The sequence below is a fragment of the Columba livia genome, chromosome 7 (assembly GCF_036013475.1).
Source record: "Columba livia isolate bColLiv1 breed racing homer chromosome 7, bColLiv1.pat.W.v2, whole genome shotgun sequence".
NCBI lineage: Eukaryota > Metazoa > Chordata > Aves > Columbiformes > Columbidae > Columba > Columba livia.
In genome coordinates, this window is record NC_088608.1 from 10,207,565 (window position 1) to 10,234,933 (window position 27,369).

Here is a 27,369-nt window from a genome sequence, read left to right on the forward strand (position 1 = left end):
ACATTCCAAGAATGTTTGATCTCAGGAGGATAAACTTTGTCAGTTTGGCCTTTAAAGCTGAAACTGGCGTGATAGAAACAGATGCAGGAGGTAAAGGCAGCAGAAGGTTCAACAGCGCTCGTGTTGCAAACCTTTCCCTTGCTGGTCCTCCCTTGTTCTTGTTTCTGAACTTAACATTTCTCATCATAGTATTAATATGAGCATTGAATTCTTGCTTAGGCTGCAACAGAGTGTGTTAGCTGACCTAATTAACTCTGCACCCCTGAGAGCAGGACAGAATTTAAGTTAAAGTCCCTATCACTTGATAAGTAGAAGAAACCTCCCAAAGCTTCGTGTAAATATTAGTGTCGCCCTAGGGCAGTTCTCTCTAATACTGCTACTCCTGGTACTTCTTTTTATTACCCATCTCCATTGTTTTCTACCTTCACTGCTTAACACAAAATGTTTAGGGATCCCACGTGGAATTGTTGTATATTTACTGTAATCAATGACTGTGAACTGCTTCCTTGTGCACAACTGCAGAGGGAGGCTGTAATTTTGGGGTGTTACCTGGGTGGTCTGGCGAGGGCTGCTCCCTGTCTGTTGCAGCTCACCCCACGTCCCCGGTGTCCTGCTGTCATTGGAACCTGCCGGCATTGTGACATCGAGGCGCCAGCCACCAACAGGGATGGAGTTTCTGCCACCCTCGCCGCTTTTGGGTTGGCTGGTGGCTCTGATGTTGAGCTTGCATCAAAGTGAGCCCTGATCTTCCTCGCTTCTGTTGCTGGTGACTCGTGGAGATGCCTCACCACTGTGTGGCCTTCAGAAAGCCCTCGCTGCTCGCTTTCGCTGGCCTTCTGAGATGTGAGGAACTGGGTGCTGAAAAGAAGAGTTTCTGAGGTGGTTGCTGGGGAAACTCAGGATTTATTTTTGCAATTTTGTAAGTTGTATTCCATTTTATTGCTAAAAATCAGATTAAGATGGCTGTCACATTTGTTTCACGTGCTGGAGGGAAATGACTGAATTTCTTTATCCTCATTGGAGTCTTTGCTTAATTCATAACACCCATTTAGAAATGCTGCACTTTACCTAATTTGCTCATTAAAATAGATAAGAAGCCAGTGTTTAAAGTGGTCAGCTGGTTATATCCACCTCAGGATCCATTCTGTGTTATTAAAATGTTAAGGTCACTGTTTATCAAGCTGATTTTAAAACACTTGCTGAAGCCCCAAGCATTTTTCGCAAGGCAGGTGAGGCATTCATGTTCACACAGGTATTTATGACCTGGAAGAATGGGGTTGGAATAGAAGGAAGCTCAAATGCATTGTAAGTTAAGACAAGGGGTAATAAGCAGATAGAGTTGGGGAAATAGGCTTGGCTAATTTAAACAGGGGCTTCATGATGGCTGATGTTTTAGTAAGGAACCTGAACCTCATTTCTGAACCAGGTCAGCAAGGTCTGGGTTCCCTTCTCCAGTCCTGTGGCTCCTCAGCGAGTGGTTGTTGGGAGCACTGTCCCTCTCTTGCTTCTCAAAGCATCCTCGTGTTGAACAGGCAGGTTGTGGAAACTCGCTGGGGCAGGGGTCACAATGTGGGTGGGGGTTGGTTCTGGCATTGCAGGATACCTGTGTTAATACTGGGATATTCCTTTAGCGTTCAAATTAAGCTAAACCAAAGATGCACAAACTTTTGAATAGCTTCTAAATAACAAATGATATGTGCTTTCCATGGAATAGATTTCTGTAGGAGTTAATGGCCATTACAAATGTCTGTCACTAAGTGCAAAGGATGTTTTTCAACTTCACCTTTTCTAATGTACTTGCATAGCAGCAAGTTAATTAAACTTGACTACAACATTAACAGCCTGCTCTGCCACACACCTTCTCTCCCCAGAGGGAAGATGAAAAACAAACTGCATGTGGCTGACCTAATCACATTGCTTAATGCAGAAGGTGCCAGCTGCTGCTGCTAGGTTGTACTAGATAGGTTCTTGTGTTGTGCTCATGGTACCATGAAAATTAAGGCACGTGTGCAAAGAATGTGTTTACTGAAGAATGTTGCCTGGACATGCACTCTGATCACCTGGCAGTGCCAATGAATTCATCTTGTAGGGGATCCCTGCCTGCTGGTAATGCTGCTGGAGAACTTTTCTTTTTAGGGTGCTTGCAAAGCTGATACCATTTCAGAATTTCTGTATTGTGTTTCTGTGATATGGGAGGGGAGTGCAGACTGAGGTGCTGTTACTTCATATGTGTTAAGCTATTATGTATTTGACAACCAGTAATGCCTCTGCTTTGGAGCGGGAATATCCATGTTGGGGGAAGGCTTTTTGCTATGGGTGTGCATTTTTTGCCTTTTTTCCTTCCAGGTGTAAATTCCTGAGCTTTTGATGAGGCTGGAAATCTTTAAAATCTTGATTAGTGCTTAGAGGTTGGCAGATCAGGTTCCTGAAGAGCCCAGTTTGCTTTGGGAAGTTGGTTTAGTTTGTTGCAGTGGAGATTAAAAAGGAAGTCAGAGTTCTGCAGGGCGGAGCTGCAGGATGCTATAATAAGGAGCTGATTTCTGTCTCTGACTTCCTCTCTGGTAGCAGCCATATTCTTTAAACTGGTTTCCACTGTAATCACTGTGTGTTCCTCTTTTTTATCTCGGAGGCCTAGTTTGGAACAGTTTGCTCTGATTTTGTATAACTTTTACAGGGTCACAGCTGCAGCTGAAATCAGCAGAAGCTGTGACTGGAATGTATGAAGAAGATAAAATAAAAATTGGGCCACAACTGAGGCTGAAAATTCGTTGTGCCTCAGTTCCCTGTCTGTAAGATGGGATGATAATTGTCTGTGTCCTTGTGTTGTTTGGTACATGACACCTCATTAATCTTGATGATGATCACAAGAAAACAATAAGGAAACTTTTTATTGAAATAGTGTGAATACCAAATGAATAGTACCTGATGTTTGTTGCATGATGAAAAGGAGACGTTTTTAATAATTCCTTGTCTGGGAATTGCTGTCCACCCAAAATGCTGAACAGTAAAGTAGTCCTGCTCTTTTTATGTATTGTCATAACGATAGGTGGTTAACACAAGTGCTTTCTTAATTAGTTTTTAAACCTGAGTACCTTACGCCTTAATTTTAATGTAGGAATATTTTCATTTAATTTATGTGTATCAAAGAATAATTTGGGTTGGGAGTGACCTCTGGGAAATCTCTACTCCAGCCTTCTGCTTGAAGCAGGGCTAGCTTCAAAATTAGAACAGGTCATTTGAGGCCGCCTTTGGTTGAGTTTTGGGTGCCTCCAAGGACAGAGACCCCACCCCTCCTGCCCCCGGCCATCCTTTCTTGGCTCCTCTTGCAGTGCTTATCCTCTCTCACTGTGAAGAATTTTTCCTTGTGTCCAACACTAAATTTTTCTTGCCACAAGGTGAGACGGTCACCGCTTACCCTTCTGCTCTGTATCTCTGAGAAGAGTCTGACTCCATCTTCTCCACAGGTAGAGGAGACAGTGGTGAGATCCTCATGGAGCCTTCCCTTCCCCTGAAGGAGACTGAACAGGCCCGGGTCCATCAACCTCTTCTTCTCTGGCATGACATACGCATCTTGCACTGGCCCATGGGTTAGTCCATCCCAGGTGCAAGGCTTTGCGTTGCGGTTGTGCAAGTTCTGGTGGTGTTGGTCAGCCTGTTCCTCTGGACAGTCAGGGTCCCCAAAAATCCAACCCACCCTCCCACGTCCCACCTGCTCCCTGAGGTTTGCTCTCACCTAGGAGGCTGCAGGGAGTGTGTGCTGGTCCAGCAGCCAGCTTAGAGGTATTTCATGGTATTGACCCCTGTATTGCATCACTTGTGACTGCCAGTTGGATTTCAAACCATTGGCTACTGCTTTTGCAGCCTGGTAGTCCACACAGGTTTTTGCATGTGCTGTTGCACTCCAGGCTTATGGTTTTTCTGAATATTTAGATAGTGTAGTCAGCTAAGTGTGTTCTTGCTTGGAAGATAGTGGTAATTGTTATCCTCTGTTTATATGAAATATCTCAAAAATGGTTCAAAAATAATTTTAAAAAGGCAAGAGGCTTATCTGGAGTAGCTGATCAGTGTATTTACCTTTCATTTAGTAGCCAGTGTTTTATTACTGCAAAGTCCAGGATAGCAACATGTAATTGTCAATACAATCTTTTTAAAGTCGTAATCACAAACAAGTCTTAGAACTGGGAGGGCATATCTGTATATTTCTGATAGGATAAAAGCTGCTAGATTAGAAGCAGACCAAAATACCTTGGGATGGAATGTGTAGTAAGCTAAACCACACTGGGCTGTGCTTGGAGTAACTAAGTGATGTGAAGGTTTGCTCGGCTGCTGTCTGTGAGTAGTGCTGACAGGGGGCTGCTGCTTTCTGCGGTGGGGTAGGTCAAAGGTCATCCAAAACTGCAAAGATGCTCATCCATCAGTGTGTTCATCTCACCTATGTTATGCTAGTACTGTTTGTGGAGCAGAGTAGTGTTCATTTGACTGCTTGAGCTTATCTGAAAGTACTGCAAGGGAGAGTTTGGGGTTTAAGTAACAATAATATGTGAAATGGGGTGTTATGGGGTGCTACTGTAAACTGGTAACATAAATAAATGGTGGCAAAGCTGCAGGCAGCAGTTGTGCTCCAGAGGTTTGTAGTGGAGAGTTCAGACCTTTTGAGGTACCTTTTTATGTATATTCCAGCTCTAAAATGTTGTTGTCTAAATCTGCAGTTGTATTTTTCCAGGGGTAGCTTGAGTAGTAGTTAGCATTGTGGAAAAATCTGCAAGGTTTGCTACTGACTCTTGGGTCCAGCTTCAGTTGCGTTGTGCTGACGCAAATCCACAAATAAATTGGATGTGAGTGGAGTTCTTGCTGACTTGAGGTGTTCATGTATGTGCAAGAGAAATTGCTTAGTTGAAACTTGCTGCAGTTTTTTTTCAGGCAGATGTATTTTGAGAGCTAAAGAGAGCTCTAAATGATAAAATAGTTAAATAATCAGCTTTACACTGGTCCAATGAGAACAGTGTTTTGCTACTTATTGGTTAAATATTGTATATTTCCTTGTTTTCTGTTGCTACCCTGCAAAAACGTTACAATGCAGTTTCATTCGTGTATAAGTGGCCTGTGGCATTAATGCACAGAAGAGGAGAATCAAATGCAGGTTTAATTAAAATGGTTTTAAAAAAAGCTTGTAAGCTTGATTTGTCATTCCCTTTGAGAACTTGTGTTGATAGAAACTTGAGGTGCAAACACAAGTGTTGTGTTGGTAGCAGGGTCTGGGGGGGTTTAGGGGTGGGAGAGCCCCTCACCCCACATGGGAGCCTGGGCTGTGTTGTTCTGTGCTCACGGATGGGTGACAGCCTATTTTGGCTCTGCTGCACCCTTCCTTCGTCAGAAGCCTTTGCATCTCTGCCAGAACTTATCTTATCATGTACTCCTGTAAACCTGTAAGAGCACAGATAAGTTTTTGTCTCTCATGAGGATGTGTGTGTTGCTTGCACGCTTGTGGCCAAGTGGTAGGTGTTCTGAAGCATCCCAGAGTCTACTGTCAATGTTCTTGTCAGGTTGTTGGACCTGTTTTCCTTGTTGGTTTCTAAACTTAAAACTGAATAGTCAAACACATGAGCTGAAGAGCAGAGGCTTTGCTGCTGCTTTACAGTTGACTGAAAGGGCGCTGCTGGTGAATTGTACAGCAAGGGTAGTTTTTTCTTCCAAAAGCTGTTTGCAAAAGCAGAACTGATTTATTGATGTAGATACTCTGTAAACAACACAGGGGCTTTCCTCCTTACCTTACTGGGTGTACTGGGGAACCCACACACCAACAAGCCACTGGAGTGTGTCGTGGTGGTTTTCTGGGAGCAAGTGATCTTTGCAGTTGCAGATGTACCCAAAGTTGCTGTTGCTGGCATAGGTTTTATTTTTCTTCTCCTTTGCCCTTTCCTTCCACATAACAAAAAGAGGAATCAGTGCACTTTGAAGTGGTCTGCAAGGGAAAAAACAAGCTATTACAGATGGCAAGCCCATGGACAGATAGAGATTAACAAGTTCAGTGAAAATGGTCGCTTCTTTTTTCAAACTGTGTAGTCAGAACTACTCACTGGCTTGCTCTGTTACAAACGTGATTTCTTCTTTTCTTTATGCTCTGCTAGCTTTTAATCTGAAGACAATCTCTTTCACCAGGTTTTTGCAGCGTGCTGTGAGCTCAGTAGAAGGGAGCTTCTTCCCTTGGCCAGGGCCTGAAGACACCATCACAGCAGCAGCTGTGGCAGTGGGATCCCTCTTTAGGAGCCTTCTCTGGCATCTGTATGAGCTCCAGGCTCCTGGTCGTCTTTTCTACTGGAAGCAAATCCACCCATACTCAGCTGCTCTTGATGCCAGGCCTTGCGCAAGGCCGTGGGGAAGCCTTTGGCCACCACATTTGCTCTTGAAACAGCTGTTTGGTCTTGAGAGACCTGGCTGCTCAAAGCATCCCACTGGGTCCCAGTGAAATTAAAATCATCAGAAGGGCGGTCTTGGAAGTTTTCTGCAGTCGCTTTCCAGATGGGTGTCATTTTGTGCCACTGTTGGCGGTGATTTCTTTATGTGGGGCTTTTGGGGAGAGCTGCACCATGAGGGGTGTGGGAAGGACTTCTGCGTCGGGTTTTGTTCTTGGAGAAAGTGTTGGCCTGGTGCTCGGCAGGTGTGAGCCTGCGTGTCTTGGCTGGAGCTCCTGAGGGACGTCGTTCTGGGACTGCTGGTCCTCTGCATCTGCGTCCAAGGCTTGGGTGCTGCACATCAACAGGATACAGGGGGAGTTTAGCTTAAATATCACTCTCATGTTCCTCCCCCAGGACTGGAGACAAGCCCACAAGGCACTGACAGCTGATGCAATGTAAGAGGTGTAATAGAAAAGGACAAATAAGACTAAAGAAGGATAAATAAACTAAGAATAATCCTTTGTAAAAGCTTTATACCTATTGTATTTTAGTAGCACTTGGATATGTAGAAATCTGGCTTGTGGTAAATGTTTTTGAAGACAGGGAGTGGTAGTTTTCTGAAAAGAATGTGAACTGGTTTGTAATTTATCGACTTCAGGCATTTGCTTACAGTCCATCTCACAACATTTACAAACTAAAAAAGTGTGATAAATGGGCAGCCTATTCAGTGGTGTTCAGCCTTTGAAAAAGGAAAATAAAGCAAAACCAAAAAAAACCAACCAAACAAAACACCACAACCAAAAAAACCCCCCAGGAACCCCCCCAAAAAAAACCAAACCCAAACAACCCAGAATTTGGGGGCTGGTAAATGGGCTGGGCTGGAGTTCAAATACTGAGCCATGAGTTTGTGCACACATTTTTTCCTGGATTGTGACTTGCCCAGTATCCTCACTTAAAGTTGAAATATTTTTACATCTTTAAGGATGTGACAAGTCTGTTGCAACACTTAAACTTTTTTTTTCTGTCCTTCTTTGAAAGGACACGTGAATTTCTGCATAAATATGGACTTCAGGGGTTGTTGACTCATCGTTGCTGAGCTGTTGCTGTTCCTTTGACAATCTGAGACTGCTGTGAGCGTTTTGAATGGCAACAACAGCAGCATCTTGGCTATGAAAAGGTACCCGTACCCATAGGTACATGTACATGCACGTAGGCGTGAATGCGAAGGTTTTTCTGCAGTTGGGAAGGATCCCTGTGCAGCCAAGCTGTGCTGTCAACGTTGAGATAAGTTATTCAGTGGTTTAAGTCAAACTCACTTGTGAAATCTGTTTTCTAGAAGTCAAAAACCCCAATGTGGAGAATTGTGGGGGCTTCTCAAGTGCAGAAGTGGCTTTGAAACTACGGTAAAACCTGTTTTATTAGAAACAATGTTGGAAGATCTTGCTCATATTTACTTACTGCAGTTTTCTGTGAGCAGAGCCAGGGCCTGAACCACTTGTTCTCAAAATCTACCCTCTTAAAAGCTTTCTGTAGTGCTCTGGAGAGCTTTGCTGTTAATTCCATACCACTGAAATATTGCTGGAGTTTTGTGCATTTTTTTTTTACACTCTTAACTGCCTTACAGCACTGATTTAGCAACAATTATTTTTTAACCCTTGCTGTGGAGACGCTAATCTGAAAATCATTGAAAAAATGCTCTAGTTATAATTCCACAGCTTTGTTGTTCATAAATAATACTGGGAAAGGTTTTCTGCATTCATAGGAAAGTACTAATGCTTACCCCGAAGATTACGTTAACTGTAGTTCTGTAATGGGTTTCTACAGTTATAGAATCTACCTTTTGTGAACTGGAATCTGCAGACTGGATTAAAATCTTTTTTTAGTGTGTAAAATTGTTAATTATTTAAAAATAAGCCTTAGTTCCTGTGTTGAAAATGCCCTGGCCCATGCGGTGTTGGAATTTGTGCTGCGAGAGCGTGATTACTGCTTGTAAGGTCTGTTCATGCTCCCATCTCTTTGGGCTTTGGCTCCTCTCACATCCTGTCGTCTCCCTAAAGGCAAACCATGGCTCGGGCTCATCCCTGGCAGTCGGTGTGTTATAGAGAAGTCATAGAATGTCCTGAGTTGGAAGGGACCCACAAGGATCATTGAGTCCAACTCCTGTCCCTGCGTGTGACAACCCATAGTTCACACCACGTGTCCGAGGGCATTGTCCAGTCTCTTCTTGAACACTGTCAGGCTTGGGACTGTTACAGTGCTCCAGCACCCTCTGGGTGAAGAACCTTTACCTAATATCCAACCTGTTATGTCCAGTCTTTTCCTAATGTCCAACATGTTATATGTTCCCCGCCTGCTGCAGAGGTTGGTCTGTGCAGGAACCTCCCTCAGCTGAGCAACCTGGACCTTGGGACTCGCACCACCCATTGCTGCTGCATGTTGGGCTTTTCTCGCTTAGCTCTGGCAATCAGTGCTTAGTACATTTCCATCATTTTTGTGGAGTAAAAAATGTGGTCTTGCTTGTGAACGGGAGATACCTGCTAAATGTACTCCCGAGCTTTACCTGGGACACTGAGATGTGGCTCTTCTGTGGGAGATGCTGGGTTTGGGGACACCTGTGTGCAGAGTTACGGATTCCAAAGCAGCTGGTTGGTGTGCTCGGCATCGTGCACTCGTGCTCATTTCTGCAACGTTCTCCTGCCAGACCAGCAGTGTCCACAGGGCTGGAGGTGACTGGCTTGCTTGTCCTTGGTCACTTTCTTAGACTTCTCTAGGAGGCTGTTTTTAAAAGTTTTTTCCGTTAAACCATCACCTTTTGGGACTACCAAGGCTAGAGATAGGACTTATTGAAGAAGAGGCATTTGGAGAAGTTTGGGTCTAGTCAAAGTGAAGATGAAGGAGTGGAGGTGAAGGAGAAATGCAGTCAAGTGCTCATTTGGTGTGGAAGTACGTCACCAAGAGGGCTGTGTTCCCTTCCATGACTGGCATTTTTACTTCTGAAGAGTGACAAGATCAGTTGTCTCATCAGTCACAATCAAATAAGTGATGTCCCAGCTCATTGCAGGGGGGTTGGACTAGATGACCTTTGAAGGTCCCTTCCAACCCAAACTGTTCTATGATTCTAAACATGTTGAATAACTTTAATTGAAGACTGTTTAATGAATGGACTTTCCAAGGCCATACATGTATCACTGCTGTGTTCATTGCAGTCTGATGTTACTTTTCTGATTTTACTTGGGTTCTGTTAAACACACCTTGGTTTAAGCAGGGAGTTAGTGGCTGAATGTGCAGGGCTCTGGACGATGTCTAACTGAAAAGCTAGGGTGGAGTTTACATTCACTGAAACTCAGAAGCAATTAGTTGTGACTAGGGACAATTTTCAAACTATTAAAAACCAAGCTCATGCATTTTTATGAGTATGCAGTCTCATAATTTTCAGCTAAATTAAGACAGCAAGCAAGTCTAAACTGTACTTCCCTTGTATGCCAGTAATAACAAAAGAGAGGCGTCTGCACAGGATGAGTTTGATTATGTCTCCTTTAGTGTTTCTGTACACTTAAAATATACAATAGCTTGAATACCCTCTGCTCTCCTTGCTTTTATTTTTATCTGTAGTAGCACTTAATGAGCTGTTAGAAATTAAATTCCTAGATAGACCTGTTGGCTGCTCTCCATTGCAGGATATTACTGCAATACTAATTGCAAGAGTAGTAGCTAGAACACATATTTTTGCTTTTAAATGTAAATTAAAAATCAGCAACTTGTATTTTGTTTGTTTGGTTGTTTTTTTTCTTTGAAAACTTAATTTCTCGCATCTCTTATATGACTAGTACTACTGAATGGCAGTGATGTACTCTGAGGTTATCTTCATTAGTGGCATCCTAAATAGCTTACTTTAGGATGAACCTTAGACTAACATGTTATATTTATCAAATCATCAGGTATCTAATTAATCTGGTGATACTGACACTGTCTATAAATGAGGTGTAGGCAGAAGCTTCAGCTTGTTTGATTTTACCCCAATACTTAGTCCAGCTTATTCTCCACGAATGGGGATGATCCTTTAGCTCTAGTAGTCCCATTTTTTTCCACACCTTTTTCCCTTTTGCAGATGTGGGGCTACTTTGATCTCTTAACAACTGAGACAGACGGCTTCTCCAATGGACTGGGGATGATTTTAATTTAATCTTCAGCATACTATGAGTTATAGAACTTTTAATTAAAAATCTAAGTAAAATGGTTCAAATACAACTTTCTTTTAAAAAGCAAATAGTGCCTGATATCTGGGTCATTGTTTCAATTCTTCATCGGAATAATAGGAACTTCTTTTCTCATGCTGGACCTGAATTGTCTATCAAGAGCGTGTTGTTCAGTGTAGGATTATGCCCTACTGTAAGAGGCGACGGCATTGAGGTGGCATTTCTAAAATTATGGGAATGTACAGTATAAAGCAGGCCTTTAAGCTGTGGTTTTAAGATGATTAGTTCATAGCCATAAGACCTGCAAGCCTTATTTAGAATGATTGGTCACGTATTTTGCCTATAGTGAGATGAAGCCTCCGTGCCCAACGCTCTTGATGGCTTCTCATTTTTGGTGGATGTTGCAAGTTGAGGCTTTGAAAGAGAAACTACCTGATTTTCCTGCCAGGCCAGAGGAGGAGATGTTTCGGCTTCTGTTTTACATTTCGGAATATCTTGATGTGACTTGCACCTGCACGTTGTGTCCTGTAGAATATCTGTTCAAGAGCGTGATTGTTCGTGTGGTCAGGAAGGATTTGGGGCATGAAGGATAAATAAAACCACACTGGTGTAGGAGTCCCTAGGGACTGCTTTTAGTTAGTCACCATCATCAAGATTCTGTTAGTAAGCTCGTGAAAGTTAGTGTTGTTCAGGAGTCTAAAAATACAAAGCTTGGAGGAAGCAGAAAGCAGGAGCAGCATGGACACTGAGTCTTTAATTACCCCAAACTAGTGCAGATATGTCCAGGAGAGCCTGCTGAATAAAACCCAAGTATTGGTGAAACTAATTATGACTCAAAATTATTTGAGGTTCAGTAAGTCTCGTTAAACTGTCTTATGAAATAATTTTAGAAGTGAGGCTGAAAAAAAAAAATCTGTTAACTGTTGGTAGTTTGATTAAAATAGTAGTACCAGACTAAAAATGAAGGTGAAAATTCATTTTCTGAAAGTAGATAATGATGATCAAAAGCTGGGAAGGAAGATCTAAAATTTAACTGGTATTGTCTGATTGCTTTTATCTTTTTTTTTTTTTTTCCTTAATAGTGATCACATGGAAAATATTTGTGGCTACTTAATGAAATATACCAATCTTGTCACTGGTTGGCAATATCGGTAAGTCTTTTATGGTGATTTTTAGTAATGTTGGTCTTTTGAAGCATCTAGATGAACATGTTTCAGATTTTTTTAATAATACTTGGATTTTCCCTTCTTCTATTACGCAAACTTTATGGAAGAGCCTTATGCTTTTCTCGGTATAGATTAAGCTAATTTGTTGATAAATATTATTTGTATTAAGGCAGGGATAAGAAAAAATGCATAGAAAATATGAAGCAGTTAACGCATTTGGCAGCTTATAACTGTGCTTGTTTGTGTAAAACAAACAAAACCCAAACTAACAAAAAAAAACCCAGCATTCTTTTTCCTTTTTCCTTTTCTACTGAGTCTTCAGCTTTATACAAAATCACACCAGTGTTTAAAAAAAAATATATATATATATATAAATTGTATTTACTGGAGACTGAAACTCAAGCAAGCTTTTCCCTTTAGTTCTCCAGGATGTGCCTCTCCTGGAATAACTCGCATTACTTTGGCCAAAGAAATGTGAGTCTCCTGCTCGATGCTGTTCCTAGGGCAGCACAGAGCAGCCAAATTACTGTTGGTGAAACGAGTGCTTAGCACACCACACTGCCCACATTCCTACCATGCTACCACCAGCATGCAGTGACTTGTTTCAATACTCATTTGAATAGTGGAAGCATAATGTCCACTTCATTATTATTATTATTATTATTATTATTATTATTATTATTATTATTATCATCATCATCATCATTAAAGCTGGAATTGCTTCAGATTCACAGTTTCGTATCTCAACTGTTTTGTATGAGGGGCTGTTTTATCCTTAATTTATGAAGTTTAAGGATGTATTAAGCCTTAGACATTCAGGATATTCTTTTGATTCCCAAAATCTTGCAATAGCACTTTTCTGTGGGCGCAGCTGTTCTGTTACGCAGTCCATGGTCTCTGAGAAAAAAATTGGTAAGAACTTAATTTTTATGCAGTCTTTTTGGGGATATAATTCATATGTTTGGTATTTTTATCACCTCAAGTCTTTAAGTCCCAACCCCATCTGTGCCAGCTTGTAACCAAAGTCTTCCCTTTTCCCAGTAACACCTGTCTGCCCCCAAATAAAGGAGAAGAACGAGCTGGTTTTATTTATTGTATTTGCTTTGTTATCATTGCAGATTTTTTGTTTTAAACAATGATGCTGGCCTGCTGGAGTACTTTGTGAATGAGCAGTCCAGACATCTGAAGCCCAGAGGTACCCTGCAGCTGGCGGGAGCTGTGATTTCACCCAGTGATGAAGATTCTCACACCTTTACGGTCAATGCTGCCAGCGGGGAGCAGTATAAACTGAGAGGTAGGGCCTGGGTTCTTGGCCAGGGGTTTCTTCCACTAGAGGACACTCCTGGCTCTCACCTGTGGCTGCCCTGCTGGGCTTGGCAGCAGGTCCAAAGCAGAACTTGTTTGGCGAACTGTTGCAATGAGAGTTATATGTGAAACATTGCTCTGTCCTGCTCTTCAGTTAGGAACCGTCCTCCTTTATGGGTGGTTCCACACTCTTTGGGTTTGACTTTCAGATGACCATGAACTTCAGATGTCTAAGATGGGATTTAATGTTCCTGCACAGCATCCCTAAATTGTACTGATTCAAACTTTTCTAAATCATTGTAGGTAACAGTACTGTGTTAATGCTTGCAGAGAACTCTGTTATTCCTAATGTTCAGTTTATTAGCTTTCTTGTGATGGTCATAGAAGCCCATTAACTGATTTTGTAGGCTATGGAAATCTGGGCTAATATCTTCTAGTATTTCTTCCATTGAAGCCTTGCTGTCATTTTCTAATTCAGGGTACCTCACTCTTATTCCAGGAGAATGTGTCATGTTGTTGAATTAAAATATGTGTGAGGGGAGTTGCTGTCTGTAGAAGTTATTTCTGTGTTACAAAATTAAATAAAAAACACATGCCTTTTATATTGAACTTGAATTAATGATACAATTACAGGTGAGCTGAGCAAGTTTTAGATTTTAAAAAATCCTTTGCTTTTAGTCTTCTCACTCTTTTAAAGAATTAAGCAGTCTTTTTTGGCCATACTTTGAAATGTCATCATTTACGTAATTCTTTTGTTTTGATTTTATTAGCTACTGATGCTAAAGAACGGCAACACTGGGTTAGCAGGCTACAGATATGCACACAGCATCACACGGAAGCTATTGGAAAGGTATTGTGTGACTGATATTTTTGTGGGCAAAATGGTTTAGGCTTGTGGTAGAAGCAGTTGTGAATACAACTGTCCTGCTGTCTGAGATGAGTACTACAAAAGGGCCTGTGGTTGTGCTTGAAATTTACATAAAGAAACATTTTCCTGAGTAATAGCTGACTTGTAATAGAAAAATCTCATTTCACAGATTGTTCAAAATTAAACTACACAACAGGGCAACTGTCAGCAGATAGTGGAAAATATTTATTTAGCAGTTGCTACTAGTACATTATTAGGGCTTTGTCATCTGTCCTTGCTGTATACAAGATAAGAATTAAACTGCTCTGCTGTATCTTTGAAATTGGAATATTTGCTGGTTGTTAGGAAGTAATTATGAATGTTTCTCAATATGTTTCTTCACTAGAACAACCCTCCTCTGAAATCTCGCAGCTTCTCTCTTGCATCCCAAGGAAGTGCCAACTCTCCTGGTGTGCAAAGAAGACCCAGTCAAAACGCAGTTTCCTTTTTCAATGTTGGACATCACAGATTGCCAACTGGAAAAAGAGTTCCTATTATGCAGCCAGATCACCTCGTAGATGTTAGAGAGGTTTGTATGCCTTAAATTACCTTATAATCTTTTGAAAGAGTTGTCTTATTTGTAGGTTGCAGAGAAACCTGCTGTTCTTAGTTGGATATATTGTCCGTAGCATGTCCTAAGCTATTATTTTGTAGCTGTGTGAGGATAACTTACTGGCCTTGGCTAATTGTAGAGTTATGTGGTGTATATTCTATGACTTTTCTACTCCACAGTAACATCCTGATGCTCAAGGTAGAATTTTGCATGTCCTCATCCTTGCGGGTCCAGCACTACAGGCGACAAGGAATATCCTTAAGGAAGTATAATGTCACATACTATGAGACCATTCTATCACAAACTGTGTTTTTTCCCATGTCAAGCTATAGAAGAATTGTCTAAAGCTATACTTGTATCTCCTATGAATAAAGAGACATCAGTCATGGTTGATGTTTAAGAATACGACTAATACCATGTTCTGGTTTGCTAATTCACATGGACAAATTGTCTAGGGATGGATGTGACTGAAAAGAGTGCAAAATAAAATGAGCAGCTCTGAAGCATACTTTTTCATTACACTTTCAGGTGTAGTGTATTTTGGAAAAAAAAACAAATAATTACCTTTCCATCTTCACTGATAGAATGGACTGACTACTGCTTGAGAGTTTTTACAGGGCAGATCATGCAGATCTAAAGATAATAATACTAAACCAAAATACGTTGCTGAATTGCAAACCTGTGTTACTTAGTAGCAGTATTGATATCAATGAATATTTTAATGTTAGTGTAATTAGTGTAGTGTGGTATGTTTCTTGGCACAAATAAGTTTCTAATGGAGAGCTCTTTGTTTTAGCAAATAAGGATTTAGGACGTGTCAATAGTTAGATGTTGAACTTGGACCAACTGGGGCAGAAGAGTGCTCTGTATTGTAAGTGTCATTAACCTTAAAATATGTGGCTGAGCATTGTGTTAAGTTCATCAGTAGGAGGCTGTAAATCGATACTGAAAGCACTTCCCCTGGTGTGGTTTGCTGTTATCATCATTGTTCCTTGATTTACCTCAAGTACTGTGGCATAGCTATTCAGGAAGATAGACAAAGTGACTGCCTGTTCAGATCTTAGAGTCTGTGAATCTCTCTGTTCTTGGACATGTCTTGCCAAAGGGTAACTGCTGCCATCCTGTTTGTACCCCCAAGTAGCAGTAAAGTCTCCTATAGTGCTAATGCAAAGACATGCAAAGTCCTGTCAGGTACCCAGGAAAACTTCAGCGGGCATTTCTGTGGCTGCTGCTTTCTATGAGCTGGTTCATCTGCTTTCTCTTCTGAAAGAGAAGTTTTTCTTCCAAATTCATTTTAAAACTGAAGCTTTACAGGTAATTGCTTTTCAGTTTCATTCATCAAGTTACCTCTTACTTGTGATAAACTTCTTACTAGTGTGGTACAACAGTTACAACATATGGTAAACTTAAATATTTGCACTTTCCTACCCATTGCATGAAAACAGCAACAACACAGAATATGGCATGAATATTTACAGAATTTGTGCTAATAGCTCTCTTAGCAGTTTTTCTTTCTTTTATCTGTTGTGTTTTGGTGTTTGAGAAGGTGAGGTAATGTTCCAGAAATGGCTTTATAAGGTTTTGACTTTTCAAATGGTGATATGGCATTCAAAATTCAAGGGAGGAAAGAGGAGAGTGTGTGATCTGGAGCACTGAAGCAGGGGCTTGTGTCCTCTCATTGGGATTCTCACTGGCCTGATCCTGGAACAAAGTGCTTAGGTGCTGCCACATAGGAAATTACTAAGAATGAAGAATCACTGGAAGGTTTGTGGTGATTTGTTAACTATTATCTGTGGTTTTTCTTTTGTCTTTCTTTTTTTTTTCCAGAAGTGTTTTTCAAAGTATTGGAATAAGAGTTGCACACAAAAACTTATATTGTGTTCATGACTAGAAAGAAAATAAGATACATGTTCTGATAGCAGCTGGTGTGTTTGCGTGGGCAAGGCTGCATTATTGTTTCATTAACTTTCTGCCCTGTCACTCCTGGGACATGTGGACGCTGACTGTGCGTCACAGTTGGTCCAATTGACTGACAGCTCCAAAGAGCTGATGCTCTGTAAATTCACACCAGAGCACAACACGTAGCCAAGCCCTAAAATGTTCCAAATACCTACTGTGAACTTTGATAAATAGATATTGCTTAAGTATTTATTGCATAAAACCTTCCTGGAAGGAAGGCAGGCAAAGGTACTGAAAAAAGTAATCAAGATACTGCTAGGAACAGTGAATTAAAAAACTAAGTAGTGCCATAGCAGTTAAACACATGAAGTAATAATTTAATTTTTCTGCTCTGCTAATTCAGTCTATTTTTACAATTCATTTAACTGCCACAAAACGTAATAATTGCAGAGTTCACTGTCCAGTTATGTTAATGCTGTTTGTACTCCTAGAAGAGGGACCAGCATGTCTAGAAGTTTGCTTTCATCTCTGTGATTCAAAATCAGGCAATATGCTGATTTTTCGCCCCCCTCTGCGAAGTAGCCAATGAGACAGTGATCCTAAATGTGGTGGCAGTGCAGGCAATAAATGGGAGTCCTGTGTGGTTTGAGCCAGACTGAGCGATACAGGTCTTTTCCTTGGAAGTGCTGGATCTCTTCTTGCAGGGAGTGGAAAGATCTCAATGCCTACAGATAAAACCTCATAGATCCTCTTCCAGGCTGTGTAGAGCTCGGAGCTTAATTACTCCTCACACAGACTGTGTGGGGTTTTCACCCCTCATGTCACTATCAACCAAGCATGAAAGCGTTTGATATTTACTGCAGCAATTACCATGGTCAAGTTCTTCTTTTTCTTCTTTTTGAAGGCACTTTGATATTCTTTTTTTGTCAGTAAAGTTCTGTGTATTGCTGTGGGAATTTCATAATACATTTAATGACTCTTTAATAGCTGTATCAAAAAAAAGTACAGTTAACATTATATACATCTATTATCTTGTAGTTTCATTATTGCCGTAAAATCATTTGGGATCCGCTGTGTGCACACCGAACGCACTTCCATCACCTGATAAATGACTGTTTTGTTTGACAGATGATGTCTCAGGCTGAGGGCCAGCAGAGAGACTTGATCAGGAGCATAGAATGCCTTCCTGTCTCCGGTCACCTTACATCCTTGGATCAAGACCTGTTAATGCTCAAAGCAACTTCCATGGCAACCATGAACTGCTTAAATGACTGTTTCCATATTCTCCAGTTACAACATGCTTCTCAGCAAAAGGGATCTTTATCAGCAGGTGGGTACAGGTGCTCACAAAGAGCAGAACTCTACAACAAACACTTTGAATCCTTTCCTTCTTGCAAGAATAATTGTTCCACTAAATCCAGTTTCACATGGGCTGAGAAAAGTGCCAGCTGTCTCGTTTCTTGTGAATTTTTCCAGAATCTGACTTGCTGGTGTTGGGTAGAACTCCATGCACATGGTGTATTTTCTTTATCGCTTATTCTATCAAGAAGTCTGTGGCAGCAGCTGCATAAATGTTGCATCTAATTCTTGTGGAGCATCTCACAACAGAATGAAGTACATAAGGCACCACAACCAGAAGGCTGCCATTGGGATGTAACTCATTGCTCAGGAACAGTAATAGTAGAGCGGCAACTTTATGGGATTGCAGGCTCTATGATGTGTGATGTCCAGTACAGCTCCGTCAAGTGTCATGCTTCTCTTTTTTTCACACACTAAATACATATTATAAGCATTTACACGTGTGTAAGTTTCATTTCTAGTTAAGCATTAAAATACAAAGCTCTGTGTTTGCACAGGTTATTGCTGAAAGTGTTTATTTATTAGTATTTTTATTTTGATTTAACATCCTAGTCTAAAACATAGGCTAAGGTGTCAGATTCCATTCTGAGGCCAGAACAGACTTGTAAGCAAATTGTTCCACCTAATTTTTGTGCAGTGTACTGAACTGAATATGTTCTTTCCTGTTTGTAAATTCTTTTGCATTGTACTGTGATTTTGTTTTTTCACGGGTTTACTTTGTGGCTTTTTGTGAGGAAGAAGCTTTTGAGGATTCTCAAATGCTTCTCTTGCACAACAGATAGGGTAGATGTGCTTAGTATGTAACAAAGTAGAATCATAAGTTGTCTCTTACCTTATCTTTCCCATATTCCTATCATATTTGTGGTACTTTCTTTGCCAATGCATGTTATTTCAGAGCTGTAATTAATTTAGCCTGTAAGAGGAAAAAAGACATTGTATAAAAGTATTAAAACTATATTTTTTTGTGATTCTTAAATCACCACAGGCATTAAAAGAAAATGTGTGAATAGGATGAATTAACTTTTTTTGCTGTATTTGAGTTTAAAATACCATTTTAAAAGATGGAAAACTGGATGGCACCACCCCAAATATTTGGCTGAACTTCAGAGTTACTCACACTGAAAAAACTCTTCCGATTCCCTTTTTTTAAACTGTAGATGCATAACTGCGGGACGTACACCTTAGGAGTCTCTTTGACATTTTTGCATGTCTTACTAAGGTGACCCACTAGTACCAGGAGAAATAAGTAGAGCCCATGAGCACCACTGTAATAATTTGTGAAGAAGATAGGGGTTTTTTTAATCCTTGATGAGTGTTTTTGGGTCTTAATTTTTTTAAATCATTCAGGGGAAAGCTCAATTCATCTGCCTGCAGTTCAGTTGGTATCTGCTTGTTAATGGCCAAATCTACAAACATTGCTTTAAGAAGTGCAAGTCTTGAAGATTTCTGGTGGTGTCGTAGGGAGGTGGACAGAGCAGGGAGGAGCAGCAGGTTGGATTACTGAGGCCAGAGTTGATTTTTTTAAGTCTATTTAGCTTAGATTTCCCCCCCACTCTTGGGAGCAATACTTATTCTTCTGGTTCAACTGGTGGAGTCTTTTTGATGGGCTTCAGAGGGTCATACAGAATGGAAAAGGCTTGTGGCCTAATGCAGGTGCTGCAGGAGGCGTTTTTGTATGTAAGTGTAGGAAAACATCAAATGATGTAGAGAAAAAATCTTGAATACAGACTGTTCTGTCTAATAAAACATCTAAAAGCACTATTTAGTTTTCCGAGGATCAAAAAAGCAGGTCAGCACACTTCAGCTGGGTCCAAGTGAAATGCTGCAAGAAGTGATGAAGAAGAGGAGGCTTGTCTAACAGAATGTGAATTTAAACATGAAGCGGAACAAAGTATTTCAAGGTCTGTTGGAGTGGTACTTGACTGCTAAGAACGCGTTGAGCAAGTGCATGTCAGGCTTGAAAAACAAGGATTAGAAATTATGTATTAGTGCCGGGTTGCTGTAAATTGTTCAAAGAGAAAAAAATGGCAGAAGAATGAAAATAGTGCTCCAGCTGCTTGAAGGTGGACCATAAATCAGACTTAATAGCTGCAACTTCCCTGTTAATCTTTTAACTTTACCTAAATTCAAGTCAAAAGTGGTGAAATGTGCCGGATTTTTAAAAAAAAGTACTTTGTTATCATAAAGGTGAATTGTAACAACCATTTGCAACTCTTGAAGAAAAATGTTGAAAGTGAAGACTATGGACTCTGTGTTGTAGCAGAGGGGAGATGCTGAAAACTGTTTTAAAAAACATGGGTGAAGACTTTTGGGGGAGGAAGTGATTTCAAGAGAATAACTTGTGCTACCTGCAACAGTCAAAAGCAGATTTGAACATGATCTTCCCATAGAAGAGGAGTAATAGTGTGCTATCCTGTCCTCTCATAAAGATTAAAACACAACTTGTAGCTCAGATCACTTAAAAAAACCCAAACCTTCTGGAACTTAACAGCAAAAATTAAACAGAGCTTAATAATAAATAGGGTTATTTTAGAAGTAGCTGATAGAGAGTATAAAAGGGAGGCTACTTGTGAAATTGAAGCTAATACTGAGGCAGTGAATGTGGATTAAATGCAGCCTAGAACATGCGATTAGAGATTATTTTGTTGAAAGTTACAGCTCAGAAAACAGGTATTGTGAAGAGGTTTTAAAGATGAGTAAAAACCTTCTCAAAAAGGGAAGTGTGACAGTGATGTTCTGAGCATCTTGTTTTTTGACTTCTTTGAAACTTCTGTTTAAATAGCTTAAACCGCTGGGGGATTCTTGTTTCTTTTTGTGTAATGGATTTAGGAGTAATAGACTTCATGAAATAACTGTGTTGCTATGGAAAAAGTTGTCTTGTCCCATTAGTAAAACTGGGCTGTTTTCCCACCCCAGTATGTTCCTGGTAGAAATGCTGCTGTTTATCTGGATTAAGCTCATTGTGCCTGTGTGGTTGAGGGTGTAACCTAGTTCCAGGTCACGGATGTCTTGAAAAAAGGGTTGTGGAACATATAGGAAGAGACAACAGACACCTCAGTGTAGGTCCCTGAGCACGGGAAACTGCCATGTGGTGGTGGAAATTCAGACTTCTCAATAACTTCAGTGTTTGCAACCTGGCCAAGATGGTTTGCCAGCTTGTGTATTCTTCAGTAAAAACTGATTGGAGTCACCTGTACGTTTATTAGCCTTTGAAAAAGAGTGGAACATTTGTATTATTAATGAGGAACCTGATCCATTCTGAAAAATTAGCTGGAAGTAACTAGAGATGCTGGAGTCATTGAGTTGGGTAATAGCTTTCCAAGCCCTGCAGCTTTTTTTTTTGAGCAACTATTATTTATTCAACACTGTGTGCTTACATGAAAAAAGACAAGTTACCCTCTCCAGAGGAAAAAAAATGGCAACAAAACTTTTGCTTTAGCTCGTTTTCGTCTAGAAGTTTGAGAACCTGATAAGTGACTGACTCCCTTTTCATTTTGGTACCGGTTAAAGATAATTGTGTGGGTTACTTAACATTCCTGCGGTGCTGGGTTCTTCCTGCGGTGTCTGATTACACCTTTCATGACACCAACTAGTTTCTCCAGTCCAAGTTGCATGTATTACAGCTCACCAATCGCAGGGTTTGTGCTAATGATCGCTGAAGGTGGTGTCTCATTGCACCACCTTTGTTTAGTGGCTGCTGAAGGGATTGGCTGCAGCAGGAATTGGCTGCTTTCAGCTGATTCCTTAAAAAAAGAAATATATATAGCTCTTTTGTGAAAACTGCTACTCGCTGACCTTCCAGAGAATGAGCAAGTTTCAGCGCAAACTTTCTTTTGCTTCAGGAACAACAATCAGTTGGTTGGATCCGAAGATATCTCTGGCAAACCACTTCAAAAATGGAGCAGCGCAGAATTTCCCGGCAGAGATAAACAAGGCAGCATCGGTCAGAGAAGAGCAGCCTGTTGCAGAGCCCTGCCAGCTAACAAGGGTAAGGTAATGTGAACATCCCATTTCTGCGGGGAATTACTTTGAGGAATACCTGTAAATGCTTCAATCATATTCTGTGAAAATGATTTAATGACAAATCTTTTCACACTTCTCGATTAGCTGTGTTGGAAGAGTGAGTACGGTTGCAATAAATGAAACTTTCTAATTGCTTTTTCAGTAATTTTTGCTGCTTTCTGTAATGGGCTGTTAAGTGGTGGGAGCCAATTGGGCTGATAATGTGAGGTGTTGAAACAAGCAGTGTTCCCTTGCATTTTGACCAAAAACAACTGGGAACTGAAGTGCAAAATCCTGTCTGGAATGCATGACACTCAAAATAGGCCCAAGAACTGCCTAAGCAGATGAAAGACAAAATTGCTGGTCTCCAGCTATTAAATCTCCCTGTCTTTCTTTCCTAGCTCTTGCTGTGTCTGTTTTTCTTCATCTGAGCAACCCTCATCACTTCAGGATGGCTTAGTTTATTTGAAATACAGCTGCAGTCTGTATCATTATAACTGTCAGAATTGATTTCAAGTACAAAATATGAAAGTAAAAAACCCGCAGGGATTATGATAAAGAACATGTTTTCCTAACTGGGCTAGAAAATCGTAATTGCGTTCTTTTTATACTAGTTGGTTTCACACAGTTGTTTGGATGAGACTGTATCACTGTGAAAAGAAAACGTGCTGTTTTATGTCTCTGTAGCAGCACTGTGCTATCTTATGGTGAAATCGAAACAAAGATTTTTTTTCAGTTGTTATAGTTTATGGATTTTTAAATGAATCTGAGTAGTTGCTACTAAGTTAGAAAAAATGAATCAAATCAGGAGCTTTCAAAGAAATAACTTAATTCCTTATAATAATTGAGTTATAGTCCGAGTGCTTAATGTATATCATTGTCTGTGTTTGGAATATGACTAGTCTTATGGCTCCCCTTAGATATTTTCAGCTCTCTTATTTATGACAGCAGAACAGTGTAGCCTCCTCGGAAAGGAGTCACCTGTGTGATACTGCAGTTGTCATCGTGGTTTGAGCTCTGTGTGGAGGCCTGGCCCTCTGTTTCTGGTGGTTTGAATGTTCATACCTTGAGCTGGAGCAGGTGCCTCTGGCCGAGGGGCTTTGCTCAGGCAGTCGCGTATCGCTGCCATCCTGCGGCATTCGGTGCCTCTCCCCTCCACATCTGCCTCCCTCCAGCTGTTTGCCCCAGGAGGATGCTGCGCGGAGCCCCGGGGACACCCCATCCCTGCTGCCTGAAGTGTCCCACCTTCTGCTTGCGGGGTGGTGGTTGATGAAACAGCACTAATATAATTTCTGCTAGTGTGTCTGGATGCCTTGCTTATAATAACAGACAACCCACGTGTGGATGTTGTTTTTATAAAACTACTCCCAGGTTACATTTCCTTTACTGTTACATGTTGGCACTAGCAGCAACACTAACGCTTCTGAAGACCAGCCTGTAGATACGTTTGTTGCTTGTCACCAGGCACATCAGTGGGATCTACTGTTTGCTGTAGCCCTTGGAATAATGATGGCAACACTAGGAGGCCTGAAGTCAGGCGGAGGTGGGGTGGTGTTTCTGAGATAGTGAAGCAAAAGCTAGTTGGAATTCCAACTATTTTTGTCTATGTATTAGATGGTTGCCATAATGTTAGATCACAAAATTTACAGGAAAACAGGTCATACTTGCTTTTAAGCTTAGCTTTTTTTTTTTTTTTTGCTCCCCTGACCCATGTGAAAAATGGTGAGAAAACTTAAACTGAATCTTCCAAAATGAAATTTGCACCGAGTTAACTTAATATCCTTTTCAGTTCAACTGTTGTTTATCTTGGGCATGAATTCCATTGTGTAGCTCTCTGCAGGACTTCTAGTCTTTTCTTCATACATGGACAGCTAAATACAATATGAAGTCCTTTCTGGATATTGTCACATCTTTGAGCTGATGTTTGTGACTCTTATCGCAGGAACCTGAAGAAATAAATCCGGAGGAGGAGCTGGAGGATATCTGTGACGATAAAGAAGATGACCTAGGAGCAGTGGAAGAGCAGCGCAGTGTTATCTTGCATCTCTTGTCTCAGCTGAAACTTGGCATGGACTTAACAAGAGTAAGTAACTGATGTGTGACGACCGGCTGCAGTAAAAGTGCCGTTTTAAATTCAGCTGCCATATTGAGCAATATTGAGTTTAATATGAAATAGTGGCCTGTAACAACTTCAGGTCTCAAGATCCAGTTTGACACAGGTTTTTAAGAGAAATGTGCTGAGGGGGTGGATTTCCCTTAATGCAGCTGGCCATATATTTTCTATTATGTTCCCTTTGTTGGCTTTCCTATAATAGCCTGTTTTATTTCCCACCTTTGCACCTTACTCTTTCTGTGTTGTTTTCTACAGCCTTTTTATGGTTTAATCTTTCTTATTTGGCTTTTTTCTCTTTGTAAATTGCTTCACTGGGACCTCTGATCACTGTGCTTTGCTCACATTTTAGAAGAGGGAGAATAAGGTTCGGTCTGAAAGCGTGTCCAAAACAGGACAGAATCCTCCACCTGAGAATTTCCCTTACAAAAATGTATTTTTCTTTGTTTTACTTAACTAGAGCTTTCTGGCTTTTTATCTTATTTCAGGTGGTTCTTCCCACGTTTATTTTAGAGAAGCGATCGTTGTTAGAGATGTACGCGGACTTCATGTCCCATCCAGACCTCTTCATTGCAGTCACCAATGGCGCTAGCCCCGAGGAGAGGATGATCCGCTTTGTGGAATATTATCTCACGTCATTTCACGAAGGTCGCAAAGGAGCAATTGCAAAGAAACCGTACAATCCCATCATCGGGGAGACGTTTCTCTGCTCCTGGAGGCTGCCGAAGGGCGACGTAGCCACTGATGCTGCCAGCAACTTGTCTGCTCACTCCCCTTCAGAGCAAGGAACTCTCTCTAAAGATCTGGAAGGCCAAACAGAGCTGGACTATTATACAGTAAAATTTGTAGCCGAGCAAGTGTCCCACCATCCTCCTGTCTCAGGGTTTTACGCCGAGTGTGTAGAGAGAAAGATGTGTGTCAATGCCCATGTCTGGACAAAAAGTAAATTCTTAGGAATGTCAATAGGAGTGACAATGGTTGGTGAGGGTAAGTGGAACTTCTGTCCTTTATTCGTTTTAGAAAGCTGTTAAAATATTACTTTGAGGGGAAATTTGATGTTGTGTGCCTCTGGCTGAAATATAGGTGAGTACTGCTCATTAGTTTTCTTTCAAAGACTTCTCAAAAAAAATTGGCTTGTAGAGATGTCACATACTGTTGTGGGTTTTCATTTTTTTTTTAAATGTACTTTTGTTTTTCCTCTAGTCTCTGTGATCTGTAAACCTCAATGTGCAGTTATTCAGTGACTTCTTACTTTACTGTTTGCAAAGTACAGAAGATACTGCAAGTCCTCATAAATAGAAAATTTTCATATCGGGGGAAAAAAAAACTTAGATAGGTTTATGCTTTACCAAAAATCAGGATTATGTTTGGAAATATTCAACTTTTAAACTAAAGGGCAGTTACTATAATTGAAACATATGTAAATATCAATTTACAAGCATCAAGCAAACTAATTTGCACCAGATGTTTATGGAATAGAAGTGGGATTCAATTTGCATATATTGCACTTATGTATCTTACTATGCAAGTTTGGATTTGAACTACAGAAATTGGTTCATTTAGTGAGAAAGGTAACTGCCCTTACACCATAATGTCCATTTAGTGCCAGTGTTTCCTGTGAGAGATGAGGCAGCATCTCCCGTTCTGTGTCCCCTGCGTACATGTCTCAGTAACTGGGGATTCTGGGCACTTGCGTGACTACTGCGTATGTGATGGGATGTGGAAACACCTTGGAAAACCCAAAGAAAGTTCTAGTTTTTTATAAGATTCTTGACATTTATTGCAAAAGCTACTGTTAGGAAAAAGAGTTGGGTTTATCTTGGCAGAGAGGTGTGGTGAGGAGAGTTATATCTACCACCTGCCTTGAGGTAGGGTGAGATGTGTTACAGGGAGGGAGAAAAGGAGTATTGGCCTTCCTCAGGGTCTGCAGGTGAGTGTGTTCATTCAGTATTTCCTTTTGGTGACATAAGTCTTATGCTGCTGTGTTCCAGAACCATCAATAAGAGAGGGACCAGCCCTTTTACCTACTACTGAAAAGTATATTGCACAGCACAATGTTGTACTTCATAGAGCAATGTTATTAGGATTAATGTATTTTCCCAAAAGAAACATAAATGTGTGTTACTTAGGTTGGTAACTTCAGGAAAATGTTTGTCTTGAATCTGCAATGAATTTCAATTTCGTGTGTGTGTATGATGTTTGTTTTTTGTGTGTGTATGTGAGGAGCTATGAGGAAGAATAGTCAAACGTAGTATTTGCTGTCTGTCTCAGTAACTTGTTTGATCTTTTCTGAAGTGTTGCTGATTTAGGGATTCTTGTATTTCTTCACACAGGTCTCCTAAGTCTGTTGGAACATGGGGAAGAATACACGTTCTCTCTGCCCTGTGCATATGCTCGGTCAATTTTAACTGTTCCCTGGGTAGAACTGGGAGGAAAAGTCAACATTAACTGTGCAAAGACTGGATATTCTGCAAGTATTAATTTTCACACCAAGCCCTTCTATGGTGGCAAATTGCATCGGTGAGAACACTTTTCTTTTTCCCCTGTAACACTGTAGAACCGCAGTAGCTGTGTGAATACTGCTCTGCGTGCTGAATAGTTCTCATTGAATAGTCTGAAAAAGTGTAGGCTTTTCCTGTTTAAAAATACTTGAAGGTATTATTATGGTCTTAAACAATACCATAGCTAAACAATTGAATCTCTTGTAATCCTCAAAGAAAAAAATCAGGTCACCTTTAAAGAGAGTAAGGAAGCTCCATCTTTGTCTATGTGTTGAAGACAGAGCTCCCGGCTTTTATTTGTGGCTGCCACAGATTTTCTTGTTACTGACAGAAGCCGGTTCATTTTTCCTGTTTTTTCTCTTGGCTCCTTGTTTGAAATGGAGTTAATTTTGCTGTTTTAAAGGTTTGCATGTTTGTAACACGTGCTGTCGTTGCATTGCAGGGATCATTAGTAAATAGTCTTCTGTTACTTATTGGTCTTGGGATTTCTGTATAAGAAGCGTAAGACTATCAAGTTAAGCAACTTGCAGAAAATCCCTAGGTAAAAATACCTTGTTTTAAAGGCAAAAATGATATTCTTGCAGTGGTAATTCATGTGTATGAATGTTCAAAAATTCACAGGTAAGAGAAAGATGATCCAGGGAAAGATACTTCAAGCAGATTCTAGGAAGTATCTGCACACTTAGTGCAAAATCACTAATATTGATGGTTTTAGACATTTTATAGAAAGACCTCTGCAGATTAACCTTGTGCTAATAGACATTTAACTGAGGAAGGAGAAATTTAAGTAGTAATCACACAAAGAATATCTTATTCCAGCTCACAGCCGTTTCCTGGACAGTGCTTGTTTAAACCTTCCTTAGATTAAATGTGTTAGAGATAATAATAAAATACATAACAGCCTAGAATATAAGAACTTCTTAAATGTGGGTTGCCTCTCACAAGTTGCAAAAAATCAGGGGTTTTCTCTAAAACC

The 27,369-nt window shown here is 40.6% G+C and overlaps 1 protein-coding gene across 3 annotated transcripts in view; it reads left to right on the forward strand.

The window, feature by feature from the left end:
- Nucleotides 1–27,369, forward strand: part of OSBPL11 (oxysterol binding protein like 11) — a 38,326-nt gene that overhangs the window by 4,218 nt on the left and 6,739 nt on the right. Inside the window, exons 1-10 of one of the 3 annotated variants that reach the window (XM_065070450.1) lie at nt 895–919; nt 11,674–11,742; nt 12,876–13,051; nt 13,833–13,912; nt 14,316–14,498; nt 17,550–17,751; nt 21,623–21,768; nt 23,725–23,865; nt 24,381–24,879; nt 26,226–26,412. In XM_065070450.1, coding sequence (XP_064926522.1) covers nt 11,681–11,742; nt 12,876–13,051; nt 13,833–13,912; nt 14,316–14,498; nt 17,550–17,751; nt 21,623–21,768; nt 23,725–23,865; nt 24,381–24,879; nt 26,226–26,412 — 1,676 coding nt within the window. In that variant the 5' untranslated portion in view covers nt 895–919; nt 11,674–11,680. Of the gene's footprint in view, nt 1–894; nt 920–7,549; nt 7,573–11,673; nt 11,743–12,875; nt 13,052–13,832; nt 13,913–14,315; nt 14,499–17,549; nt 17,752–21,622; nt 21,769–23,724; nt 23,866–24,380; nt 24,880–26,225; nt 26,413–27,369 lie in introns of those variants that run through there. The other 2 variants (XM_065070449.1, XM_065070451.1) reach the window with 2 other exon arrangements.